Raw genomic sequence first — 13,685 nt, 5'->3', positions numbered from 1 at the left:
AATTTTTCATTCTTTTATTCCAATCATTCAGGAATTGGAACCCTGAAATTTTAAACACAAAGTCAAAGACACTTTTCTCAGAGGAAGAAATCGCTAGAACGCCCCCAGGGTAAAGTAGAGACCAGATCACTTCTGTCAGAATTAGACCAACCAATCTGTGCTGCTAAATAAGCCACAAAGATGTCTAAAAACTCAGGACTCATTTGCATTTAATTTTATTCTGCTAAAAGTCATTTTTTTTTGTTTTCATGAATAACCAACATACTTGTGCCAACTGAGATAGCAACAATGAAAATGCAAAAGAAACTAGCCACAATCTGGGCCACAACTGCCTAGGCCCTGGGAGGGTGCAAATACCATGAGAAGGGCCTGGCCCCACCAGCCCCTGGCTATTTAAGGACACCATGGCCCCCTGTCCATCCATTCCTCCCTCCTCCTTCTGGAAGTCTAGACTTCCTGAAAAGAAGCATTGATGCCCATTACTGGCCTGCAAGCAATTTAGAGTTCCTGAAGAAGATGTATAGACCTGCCAGAGTAAGTCACTTCCACTTCAGGAGGGGAGTATAGGACTCCAGGAGGAACATGTAGAAACGCTCAGGCACTCCCTGGAACCCAATCAATAGAGGTAACAACAGAATTTATGATTTCCAACTCAAATTATTACTATCCCTGCATGTGATTTTAACAAGCCACTAATGCAAACATCCAGAAGTTATACTAGAGCCAAAAAAAAGCGTTACTGTTAGCTTAGCGGCCTGAGACCTAGTCCTTTGCCTCTCTGACCCTCGCTGGGCTTTCTCATCTGTAAAATAACTAGCTCTCAGAAGTGTGGTAAGATACAACATCTTGAAGATGCTGTGAAAATCTTTAAACATATCTGTGGGGTGCCTGGGAGGCTTAGGAGGTTAAGCATCCGACTCTCGAGTTCGGCTCAGGTCATGATCTCGTGGTTTATAGTCTTGAGCCCCACCATTGCTCGCTCGCGCGCTCTCTCTCTCTCTCTCTCTCTTCCCCTGCCCTATGCTTACGCAACTGCACGTGCGTACTCTCTCTCCCAAAGATAAACATTTAAAAATGTTTGTAATGTATCTACATGTCTAAAATTTATCCTCATAAAAAATCAGCCTACCAGGCTTTCAACATAGGAAGAAGGAAAGGCTGTGTGAAGCACCGCGCGCACACACCCAACCAGGGTTACCCCGGACACAAAACTGAACAAAGTAGGCTCCGTTTGTTCTGAATTTTCTCCCTTTTGATAGCTGCCAAACCAAGGCTCAGGCCCCTCTTGGGGCCCTTTCCATGGCTCTCTACCCACCCAGTCCCTCCTCCTGGCACCCAAGCTGGCCTTGGATGCTCTAGATTAGATTACAGGCACATTAGAATCACTTGCTGAGTTTAAAAAACACCTTTTCCCAGACCTCCCTCCCAGAGATCTGAATTATTTGGCCTGGCCTAGTGCCTGTGTAGCTGTGTTTTATAAGCCCCTGAGGTGATTCTAATGTGTAATCAGTGCTGAGAACCACCATTACGCTAGGTAGGTGACAGTAATTTGGAAAGGGCTTGGAAACTGTATTAGGAAACACTAATGCTCTGAGGTTCCAAAACATTCCCTTTAGTGTCTATTATTTTCTTCTTTTATTTGTGTGTTTCATCTTTCTAGCTAGATTGACAGGCATAATTACTTCTTTTACTTTTTAAAGATTTTATTTGTTTATTTATTTTAAGAGAGAGAGAGAGCATGCAAGGGAGGAGGAGAGAGAGGTAGAGAGAATCCTTCTTAGCATGGAGCCCGATGTGGGCCTTGAACCCACAAACAGTGAGATCATGACCTGAAATGAAACCAAGAGTCACACACTTAACCAACTGAGCCACCCAGGCACCCCAGGCATAATTACTTCTATGTCTCTATTCCTCTGTCCTCAACATATGCTACATGTGCTCATATGTGATATATAACCTCATGCTTCTCATCTTTTTCTCAAACATAGTCCAGAAGGCTTCCATAGCCCATCACCCTCACTAGGTGGCACCATATGGCTGCTGTGTCCCAGGGAGTTCCCAGCCTAGGCCTAAACGCCTAATGTGAATGGAGTGCTGTTTGTATAATATAATTAAACAGGGTCGGGAGAGTAGCTCTTAAAATAGCCTATTCCCAAACTCACTTAAAAACAAACTTCCCCTGTTCATAAACCTTTGAGTAAAAATAACGTTCAAAGAAGTGGAAAGTTAGAAGAGACGTTTATTGGAAACCAACCACTGTTTATAAAATAAATTTAATAACAAGAGAGATACACACAGATCATTTAAGGGACCAGACCTTCAGAAGGCAGGAGAGACAACCTACCATAAATCATAGTCCCAGAGATCAACCGGAACCTGAGCGACTTCTACTCTGGCCTCTGCCCTGTTTTGTAGCTTGGAAAGTCATCTCTGCTCTCCTCTCTAGAGAGCCAATATAAAATCATAAACCATCAGAACCAGAAGGATCCCCTAGAGACCATCTCTAATTAGAGATCTCATCACTTATAAAAAGACACCTCAGCTATTTTGATGGTGGTCGGCAAGCTCACCTCAGAGTAATTCTGAAGAACAGCCACTCCTACCACATCAGAAGACAAGCCCTTCCAATTTAGGACAGGTCTGCTTTATTTATTTATTTTTTTTAATGTCTTTATTTTAGAGAGAGAGACAGCGTGAGCAAGGGAGGGTCAGAGAGAGAGAAATACAGAATCCAAAGACAGGCTCCAGGCTCTGAGCTACCTGTCAGCACAGAGCCCGTCGCGGGGTTCGAACCCACAAACCATAAGATCATGACCTGAGCCGAAGTCGGACGCTTAACTGACTGAGTTGCCCAGGCGCCGCAGGACAGGTCTGTTTTAAAGAGTGACTTCAGCTTGGGTCATCATCTCATGACTCGTGGGTTTGAGCCCCACGTCGGGCTCTGTGCTGACAGCTAGCTCAGAGCCTGGAGCCTGCTTCGGATTCTATGTCTCCCTCTCTCTCTGACCTGCCCCTGCTCATGCCGCCCCTGCTCATGCAGTCTCTCTCTCTCAAAAATAAATTTTAAAAAAATTAAAAAAAAAAAAAGAGCAGCCTCACCCTGAGTTGTAATCTAGGGTCGTTCCCCCACATACACACTCCACCTTCTCCTGTGTCCTCCTCCCCTCTCCCCAAACATGTCCACCATCTGCTGCAACACCTAAGTCACTACCCCTTTCCAGTATTTTTAAAAAGCTGGTACGTGACCCATACATCTTCGCTTCTGCAGACCATCTTTCCCGAGGATCCTCAAACTCCTTGCATGAAACTATTTTGAGACTAACACCCTCCTAACCACATTTCTCTGCATACACCCTAGTTTGACCAAGATCCTTGAAAAGATGGATCCCAGGGGCACCTGGGTGGCTCAGTCAGTGAAGCGTCTGACTCTTGATTTCAGCACAGGTCACGATCCCATAGTTCGTGAGCTCTAGCCCCGCCCCAGGCACTGTGCGGACAATGCAGAGCCTGCTTGGGATTCAAAAAAAAAAAAAAAAAAGATGGATCCCAGAACCTAGCATTGAACTTCTTCAACAAACACTTGGTGGATGCCTAGTGTGTGTGGCACTCAGGCCCTAGAGACAGAAAAAAAATCAGTCGAGCTGAGGAGACAGTCAAACCAAACCATTAAAACATTAAAAGAAGGTACAGGGAGTGCTCTGAGGAAGAAAGCACCAAGTACCTGGAAGAAGGAACAGATGTGCCTGACACACTGAGACAAAGATCCAGAAAGGTTTCCTTAAGGAAACATCTTTTAAGCTGAAACATTAAGCAGCATTTAAAAGGCTAGGTTTTTTTGGCTTCCTTGACAGTCCATCACACTGGTGACATACTGAGAATGAAATCCACTAAAATCCTGAAGTCTCTTTTACGCACGTTTCTCCCCCTGCCCCCATATTTGTGGAATTCAATTTGGGGACCTAAGTTCAGAATTTGACGTTTATCTCTATTAGGTTTCTTCCTGTTAAGGTTCAGAGCTTTGATTCCTGGGGTTTTTTTAATTATTTAATAAGTAAATATGTGAAATGTTATGACTTTTGAAACTGTGGAACTCAACTGCAGTACTAGTAGGTACTAGATTTTATTTCTAGCAGTAGAGTATGTCAGTGTCTCCCTCCCACCTCCAGCAATATGTCACATTAAAACACACACACACAAACAAAACACTTTGCCAATGTGATTGACAGGGTGGTACCTCATTTGTTAATTTTAATTGCTCTGATTACTAGAGATTGAATGCCTTTCATGTATTTATTCATCATTTGTGTTGTTTTTCCAAATTCTCTTTTTATGTCTTTTGCCCAGTTCTCTCCTGCAAACATGTACTTTTCTTACTGACTTGTACAAGTTCTTCAAATAGTAACATTAATTCCTTTTTCACATGCTGCAAACATTATTCCAGCTTTCCATTTCAATTTTAACTTTATTTATGGTGATTATTGACATCCAGGAGGTTTTATTTTTCTCAAGAAACCTAGCAATTCAACTTTTCTTTTGTTGCTTTTCCCTTTCGTACCATATTTAGAAAAACTTTCCCAAGTTCAAGATTATATCAATGTTTCCCATATTTTATCCTGACACCTTTATGGTTTCATTTTTTGCATTTAAATACTTAATCCATATGGAATTTATTCAGGTGTATGACATAAAGTCCGGGGGACCGTACATATTTTGTTCCACATGGTCAGCCAGCTGTCCCAACACCATTTACTGAATAATTTGTGTTTTTTGTACTGATTCAAAAGGGCATCTTTATCATATGCTTCGTCTCCACTCGCATCCACCTCACAGGGATCTGAGACTCACTCAGCATACCCACACCTGAAATTCATGATCTGCCCCTCTTCTCCAGCGTTCTCCAACTCTGAATGGTTATTTGTTCACTACGTTTTCATGTCAAGAACTTGGTTACTCCTTACCCCTGCCCTCTCATCACCACTTCTCCTCCTCCCCCCCCCACACACATATCAAGTCACCAAATTGTAGTCAACCCTGTCTCTAGAATATAGCTCTAATCCATCATTTTATGTCCAAATCTGCACCATGGCTGTAATCTACAACGCCATCTTATTTTTCCTGGACCTCAACAACCTCCTCACTGGGCCCCCAAATAAATCCACTCTTGGTTCCTCTAGCACACTAACTGTAAATAAGAGCATGCCACCTCCCTACTCTCAACTTCCAACAGCCTCCATTGCTGTTAGAACACAGCCCGAGATTATTTAAGTGATATGAAGACCATGTGACCTAGCCCCTGTCTACCTCTACCTCATGCCTTTGGTTCTCACACAGTTTCTAACACACCAGCCATCTTTTCACTCCTTGAGGGCTCCCAGCTGCTTTTCATGTCAGAGCCTTCTCATGTGAAGTCCCTTCTGTCTTCCATGCCAGCCTCCTGCCTTACCTGGTTCCTGCCCCTCACACACATGCCTGCCTAACTCCAGCTTACCTTTCAGAGTCCAGCTGAAGTGTCACCTCCTCAAAGAAGCCTTGAGTAGGGGCAACTGGGTGGCTCAGTCAGTTAAGCATCCAACTTTGGCTCAGGTCATGATCTCGGGATTTATGGGTTCAAGCCCTGCATCAGGCTCTGGGCTGACAGTACAGAGCCTGTTTGAGATTCTCTCTCTGCTCCTCCCCTGCTCATGCTGTCTCCCTCTCAAAATAAATTTTTAAAAATCTTAATAAAAAAAGAAACATAAAATAGGCAGAAGGCAAAGTGGGGTTTTGGCTGATGAGTTTTACGTCAGTATTAATAGCACCAAGTGCAAAACCAGGCACATAGAATTTACAGTATAGAAAAAAATATTTGCAATATATTAGGTGAGGAAAAGACAGATTGGAAAACTATGTGCATGTATGTGTGTGTTCACACAAATACATATATGTGATTCAAAATTACACATATAAATACTGAAACGTCATATGCCAAAATGACAATTGTGGTTAGCAGTAAGTAATAATATTACAGTGACTTTGTTTCCTTTTCTGTGCCCTTCTGAACCTTCCCAAGTTTCTACAATTAACAATAAATATAAAAATCAGAGAAAAGGTGTTTTTAGGCTTTTCCCCCAGGAAACAATGTTCTTAATGGGGTTGTGTTACATACAAAATCTGTGACAGTGATAATGATAATAGCTAATACTTATTTATCGTTTTCCAAATGCTATGGAAAGTACATTATATAAATGTTCATTGAGTCTTCGCACCGTATGATCAAGACATTGTCCTGACCCCCCTTCTATAGATGAAAAAGTTCAAGTTGTTCACGGGAAGTCACACAGCTGGTAAGTGGTGGAGCCCAAGATGCAAACCCCGGGGGTCCGACTCCAGAAATCCTTCTCTCATACGCTGCTTCCCACAAACCTAACCTTTTTGCTCTTGATTTTTACATCCTCCATGCTTTTTTGATGCTCGCCCTTTGGGGAGGGGATCGAAATCGATGACAGATGCACTTCTTGCATGAGGTGAAAGTCAGGCATCCACTACATGTAGTATCTCTGCTTCAAACCACACACCTTCCCAACGGGGACATGGAAACATGCAGAACTGAATGGGGATTAGCACTGACCACTAGACAATCCTCCCCCCATTACTGGCCTTCACAGCACCATGAGCCTCTCCTTCCTGTCCTCATCAAAGTCGTGCTTTACATTTGCTTGTTACCTGACTGCTTACTACGTGCCAGGCACTATTCTGAGCACTTTACGTGTGCTACTTTTCACCATTATTGTCCCCGTTTTATACATAAGGAAACTGAGGCCCAGAGAAGTTAAGACACTAGCCCAAGGTCACAGAGTGAGGAAGTGATGGAGTCAGGTTTGACCTCTGGCTCCAGAGGCATCGCTCTTGAATAAATAAATGAAGGTATGTTCTCCATTTTCTAAAAAACTTTCTGTCTCTTATTAGGACTGCTTAATTTTATTTCTATAGGTCCTGAATATTTCTCATACATCGTATTTCTAATATTTTGATTTTTTATTATTATAAATGGAAATTTTAAATTATATTTTCTAATTGTTATTTTAGATATCAAGGTGTTTACATGTTTACTACTTTGTAAACTTTTTATCATTTTATTTTATTTCATCATGATAAGTGTACTCTTTAATCCCTATCCCCTATTTCTCCTCTCCCTCCACCCACTTCTTGGTAACCATCAGCTTGTTCTCTATAATTAAGAGTCCGCTTCTTGTTCCGCCTCTCTTTCTCTCTTTTTATTTCCTTTGCTCGTTTGTTTTGTTTCTTAAATTCCACATGAGTGAGATCATATGGTATTTGTCTTTTTCTGACTGACGTATTTCTCTCTAGCTTTATCTATGTTGTTGCAAATGGCAAGATTTCATTCTTTTTGTGGCTGAATAATATTCCATTATATTATGGAACCATCTTTATCCATTCATCTACTGATGGACACTTGGGCTGCTTCCCTCGCTTAGCTGTTATAAATAACGCTGCAATTAACAGAGCAGTGCATGTATCCCTTTGAGTTAGTGTTTTTGTGTATATTTTGGATAAATACCCAGTAGTGACGTTCCTAGATCATAGGCTAGTTCAATTTTTAATTTTCTGAGGAGCTTCCATACCGATTTCCACTATGGCTGCACCAATTTGCATTGCCACCATCAGTGCAAAAAGAGTTCTCCTTTTTCCACATCCGCACCAATACTTGCTTCCTGTGTTGCTAATTTTAGTCATTCTGACAGGCGTGAGGTAATATCTCATTGTAGTTTTGATTTGTATTTCCCTGATGAGTGATGTTGAGCATCTTTTCATGTGTCTGTTAGCCATCTGTATGTCTGTAACTCTGTAAACCTGTTGAACTCTTTCATTAACTGTAATTAATTGATTCTCCATTGTTTTAGCTCTATAATCTCTTCATTTCTATAAATAAAAATTCTGTCTCCTCCTTTCCAACATGAAGATATCATCTTTTTTCAACTAATTTTTGTTTTGTTTAAATTTAATTGTTTATTTTGATTTGAATTTAATCACAATTTTTAAAACTACATCCATAGATATATACTGCCTTTATTCAGTCTCTCTCTACCACCTACCCCCTCAGGCCCATTCACTATGACACCAACAGTGCCTCTTTTCTAAATCACAAATATGACTCTTTCACTCTTACGTTCAGAAATCTGAACCACCTCCATGTTTTCTGTATGACAAAGTCCTTCAGCATAACTATTACTTTTTATAAAATGGCCCTAAACTACTATTTCATCTTCATTTCGACCATGATTCCAAAATGCCCCTCACTTGTGACCCCTTTTCTCATGATTTGCCCAGATGCTCCTTCCTTATTTTCTTCCCTGGGACAACCATTTACTTTCTGGGGCCAGCACGACTCCCTGTCATTTCATCCCTGCTCTTACCATGTCTTCAGAGCACCACACGTAGACCTCTGTCATGTGACCTGTCATGGCCCAACTTGAACATGGGTACTTATTTAGAGCAGAGGTCAGCAAACTTCCACGGAGCATCAGATGGTAAATATTTTTGGCTTTCTGGACCATATTTGATCTCTGTTGCATTTTTTTCCTTCATATTTTAATGGTAAAACCAGTCTTAGCTCAGAGACCATTAAAAAACAAAACAAAAAACAAACAAACAAACAAAAAAAACAAGCAAAAAAACACCAGGCCACCAGCTATGCCTCTTCCTAGTTATAAGTTCATCTCTCCCAGTGAACAGGTATAAGCTACCTGAGAGAGGGGACAATCTCTTCTTCATTTTTGTATTCCCCAACTCCTGCCACAGAGAAGGTATTCAATCCTTGAAGTCAATTGAACTGAAACATCAATAATTAATTTTTCCTGATGAGGCAAATACATCCCTGGACAATTTTCCCAAATCTTGAACTACTTTAACAAAAGTCATTATGCATTTTCAGCCTCCTAGGCATCTTAAAGTAAGCTATATCTCCAGGGGAGGGGAAAGGTAATGCTGTTCATCTCATTTAGTAAGAAAAACTCTGATGTTCAGCCAAAGAGCCTCTCCCTCCCCAAAGGCAGAAAAAGTACTTCTTCTATGAGAAACTAGACTGCTCCCTACGCCCCCACATGGAATAGAACTCCAGCAAACTCTTTTCAAGTAACCGAGTCAATTTCTCATTTCAGGAAATCATCTAGACTTGCTGTTTGAAATATTTGCCAGGTATCCACCCTAGCTATCAATAATAGATCTACCTCCCATCTCACCGGGACTGGGGAAGAAGTGTTTTACTAAGTCATTAAGCGCCAGAGAAACATGGACAGTTACCATTCTTCTTTTTTTTTTTTTTTTATGTTTTTTTTGAAGCAAACATGGAAATATTCCATTCTTCTTTTTTTTTTTTTTTTTTATGTTTTTTTTGAAGCAGGCTTCAGGCTCTGAGCTGTCAGCACAGAGCCCAATGATGGGCTCAAACCCAAGAACTGTGAGATCATGGCCTAAGCCCAAGTTAGACACTTAACACTTATTCTTATTGCTATCACCCTGCTCCATGGTTCTCCCAACCAAAGCGCTCCAGAAAGTGGTGATCACCCCCTCCCTGGTTAAGAAACCAACACTGTTAAGTTTTTAGAGAAGAGCAGCACTTTCCTGGCATAATCTCTGTCTTAACTTTGAGGGCTAAATGCCTGGCTTGCTGGGGCTCTGACAGCATGAGCTAAAAAGGAAGCTGGGAATGGACAGAGCTGTTACAAAGGAGGAAATGACCCACTGCAGGCCTGCCCTGTGAGACTGAAAGTCCAGTACTGTTTCCATTGGAACAAGGTGAACTTGAGGCTAATCCCATTCATACCTACAAGAGGCAAGCCCTTCTGGGCCCGGAGAGGTAAAGCACCAGAAGGTCCAGACAGCATCAGTCCTCAAACCATGCACTGCTTTTGAATGTCTGAGTAGAGCAGAAGCCAGCAGCAAACCTCCACAAAAGAAAACTGGCAGAGAGCTGGCCATGCAGTTGGGATCCCCGCCTGCAGGCCAGGGTTCAGGGGAGGACTCCCGGTCTCATAAACATCTGGAGTGCCGCGCAGGGAAGGAGCCAGAGTGAGTCATCCTGTAGGGGCAGGTTATACCTAGCACAGCCCCCAGTTCCTGGAGCACCAGATGGGTTTCAACAAAACAAACCCCAAACCCCACTTCCTAGAGGAGGTGAGGAACCCAGTGTGCTCTAGAATGGAGATGAGGGGGGCACTTGAGGGGCTCAGTAGGTTGAGCGGCTGACTGCAGCTCAGGTCATGATCTCACAGTTGTGGGTTCGAGCCCCGTGTNTAAAAAAAAATAGGATGGAGATGAGGAGGCCAAAAGTTAATAAAAACCCACCTTGGGGTGCCTGGGTGGCTCAGTCAGTTTAGTGTCCGACTTTGGCTCAGGGCATGATCTCACAGCTCCTGAATTCCAGCCCTGTGGTGGGCTCTGTGCTGATGGATCAGAGCCCTTATCCTGCTTCAGCTTCTGTGCCTCCTTCTCTCTCTGCCCCTCCCCTATTTGCACTCTGTCTCTCTCTCTCTCAAAAATAAACAAACATTAAAAATTTTGTTTTAATTAAAAAAAAAAACCACCTCCACCAGGCAAAATAAGCAGTCGCAGATGACTAGATCCTACGGCTAGTCACACAGAGGGCTTGGCTCCCTGTACACTAGTTGTCTCCAGGACAAAACATCATTTCACACACAGGAGCTCCTGAATTCGAATGATGTGCTTACTAACTGACATAGTTAAGACTCAAGCTCTGCTCAGTACAGAATCGCATTGGCCCAGCCACCTCCAGTGTCCAACGAAGTAAGAAAGGACCCATTAACTCCGCACTCTGTAGCCTCACCTGCCCAGACCCATGCTGCTCCGGGCTTCTCTTTGAGGGGTCCCAAGCACAGTTAAACCCACCGTGTGCAGTAAATGCAAAATCAGAAGAGGTGCAACGTGCTCTGCTAGTAAGAGGAGGACTAAGCTTGCAAATGCGAAACCTGAGAAAGGACATGCAGCACGTGCACACCGGATGGGTGGGAACCAGCGCCGTCAGCCTTTCTGTTAGCTTGATGTCCCCGGACACACGGTTGACTCTGCAAGCACTTGGCCTGTTTACACGTGGACGAGCTGCCCTGCTCAGAACAAGCCTCAACTCCCAACACCCGCTGAGAGGCCAGCGGCGATTCCGGCAGCCGTGTGCTACATCCTCTGCTTGCCGCCCGCCGCGCGAGACTGCCTCGCACTAGCGACTGGGAAGAGGGACACTTGCTCCTGGAAATGAGGTGATCTGGTTAAATGAGGGAGGGGGGACTGCAGCGTACACGTGGGAGCAAAGAAACCGACCAAAATAAAACTTTCAATCAGTACGCTAACAGTGCTTTACTAATCATGCAAACAGCAAGGACAGAAAACGTAGAATAGAAGGTGTGGTACGTTACCCAAGAGCCCTGCCAAGGACCGCATGTCCTTCTCCATCAGCATGTAAATCTCCTCCTCTGAGAAGCGGCCAATGCCGTGGCCGTGCATCTCGCGCTTCACAATTCCTTTCGTTATGTGGCACACGACCCACCTCAGCAGGTTACTGAAGGGACCGCCACCACTAAGAGAGAGCATCTTCCGGGTCTCATTGAGATTGTCCACCCACTGGCAATAAGCTAACGTCCTGGAATTGTGTGGAAACAGGTTACTAGCGGGCATTAGATACATGTCAGCTCCACAGAGGCCATTTCCAGTGAGTGCGTCAGAAGTTAGCACACTCCGGAGGAAATGAGTCAGCGCAGCTTTTACAAAGAGCAGCGTGCATAGCAGATAGTACAACGGCTTCTGGTCAGGGCCTAGACTTCGGGTCTGGAAGAGAAACTAAGACAAATCCAGGTAACGAGGCCATGCTACAATTCCAGCAAACCTCTCTTGGCACCCGCCCTCAGACCCTCGCCCACCCCCCAACCTCCCAAGGCTCGCTTCTGCTTCCTCTGAGACAACCCCTCAGAAAATACTAGAAACCCACTACAAGAGGCTTTTAGGCAGGACAGTATGTGCCTACAGGGACACCAGGAGGGAGGCACAGTGACTGCGGTGCTGGCTTCACTCTCCTTCTTGATCTAAGTGATGGAATATGCAGGTATATGCTCTGTGGTAATGAATTAAGCTGCACTTTGTAAATTTTGTACGATTTGTGTGTGCATTTTACATTCTACAGTGGCAAAGGGTTTTTTAAAAAGGAAAACTTCTGCCTTTTTGACAGGGGATTAGGGAGTAGGTAGACCTGCCCGTGTTTATTATAAACTATATAAATTATAAATATTATGTATAGGATTTGCTCTCCAGAAAATCGACTCTGCTTCCGTTTGTTTCCCCAGGGCTCTTAGAGTGAACACAAATACCAAAGGAACTGAGTTGAGTTGTTTTTCCCATCTGGGTGGTGCATGTGGCCAAACGCTCTGGCCGGGAGTTCCCACGTTCTGCGCACAGACAGCTACGCAGCTACTCGCTGTCGGTGTGGTGTGCTGGCTGCAGCCTCAGGCCGACACTGACTTTGTTCTTTGAACTTGTGCAATGGCAGGACTGTTTCTACGGCTAAGAATGCTGGTGGATAGAAATAAAAATGGTTTCCTGCTGAAGGCTGAGGAAAGTGTAGTGGTGAGAGTACAGATGTAAGATATTTTAGTTTTCCCCCATAATGAGCAATAAAAGATAGACGGACAGTCATGTCTACTCCTAGTGTTAATTGACAGAGTAATGATGGTCACTTTGAAAAAATGAGAGTGAAAAAATATGTTTGCAGAGAGAACACAAGTAATTGTAATAAATTATAGCTACATTTCGACCTCATCCTTTTAAAAGAAAAACAGAGTCCCTGAAATGTTTATCATTTTATATAATTCTATTCTTTCCCATGTTCTTAACTCTACAAAAAAAGAAAAGAAAGAAAGAAAGAAAATAAGAAAGGGAAGACTTCTCTAAAAAATTTTAAGCATTCCTGATTTTTACTGAAAAGTCCTATAGCCAATTTCAACATACTCTCTGAACCGTAACCATAACTCTTCTTTGGTACCTTTTTAAAAGAATGCTTACAAATCTTGTTAGGAAGCTTTGTGTACTTCTTTTTTATGAATTTCTCAAAATAAAGTATTGAGTCAAAGAATGGACTTTGCTGAAAACAGGAAAAAGTACATTGCAATGGTAACAAATACGTACAGTCTGAACAGTCAACTGTCATCCTTTGACATAAAAGATCTCACATTCTAGTAAATTCTTTATAAACATACAAACTGAATACTTTCCTACTTGCTCTTCTTTTTACACCTGCAGTAATTAAGGTATCAATTTTCACATTCCATTAGAATAATTCAGCACTTTGATTCTAATTGTACTAGATTGAAATACACAATAAAAGGGGTATAGCATCCTTGATTATTTTGCAAGTCCATGATCTGAGAATAAAACTGAATTATCTTGATAGGTGTGACCAGGTAATAGCATCCAATAAGCATCTAAAGAGTAAAAATGAGGAATATGGTGGCTCTACACTGACAGGTTGATCTGGGGGGAAAAAGTACCTTCTTTGTAGACAAATATACAGATTTTATGATACGCATAACTGGTCCTGAAGGATGAACAGAAGCTCCCAGGTAGAGCAAAGGGAGAGGGGGAGAAGGAGGGAGTGTGAAGAGCACTGGCTAGGGGACACAGGAGGC

At 42.9% G+C, this 13,685-nt stretch overlaps 1 protein-coding gene across 6 annotated transcripts in view; it reads right to left on the bottom strand.

The window, feature by feature from the left end:
• FAXC (failed axon connections homolog, metaxin like GST domain containing) overlaps positions 1–13,685 on the bottom strand; it is a 73,137-nt gene that overhangs the window by 29,650 nt on the left and 29,802 nt on the right. For all 6 annotated transcript variants that reach the window (XM_077764758.1, XM_077764760.1, XM_077764757.1 and 3 more), the window contains one exon: positions 11,427–11,650. In XM_077764758.1, coding sequence (XP_077620884.1) covers positions 11,427–11,650 — 224 coding nt within the window. The remainder of the gene's footprint in view (positions 1–11,426; positions 11,651–13,685) is intronic.

The sequence above is a fragment of the Crocuta crocuta genome, unplaced genomic scaffold (genome assembly GCF_008692635.1).
Source record: "Crocuta crocuta isolate KB4526 unplaced genomic scaffold, BGI_CrCroc_1.0 scaffold194, whole genome shotgun sequence".
In the NCBI taxonomy this organism is placed as follows: domain Eukaryota; kingdom Metazoa; phylum Chordata; class Mammalia; order Carnivora; family Hyaenidae; genus Crocuta; species Crocuta crocuta.
The sequence above is the reverse complement of the archived record's forward strand: the minus strand, read 5'-3'. Positions and strand labels throughout refer to the sequence as shown.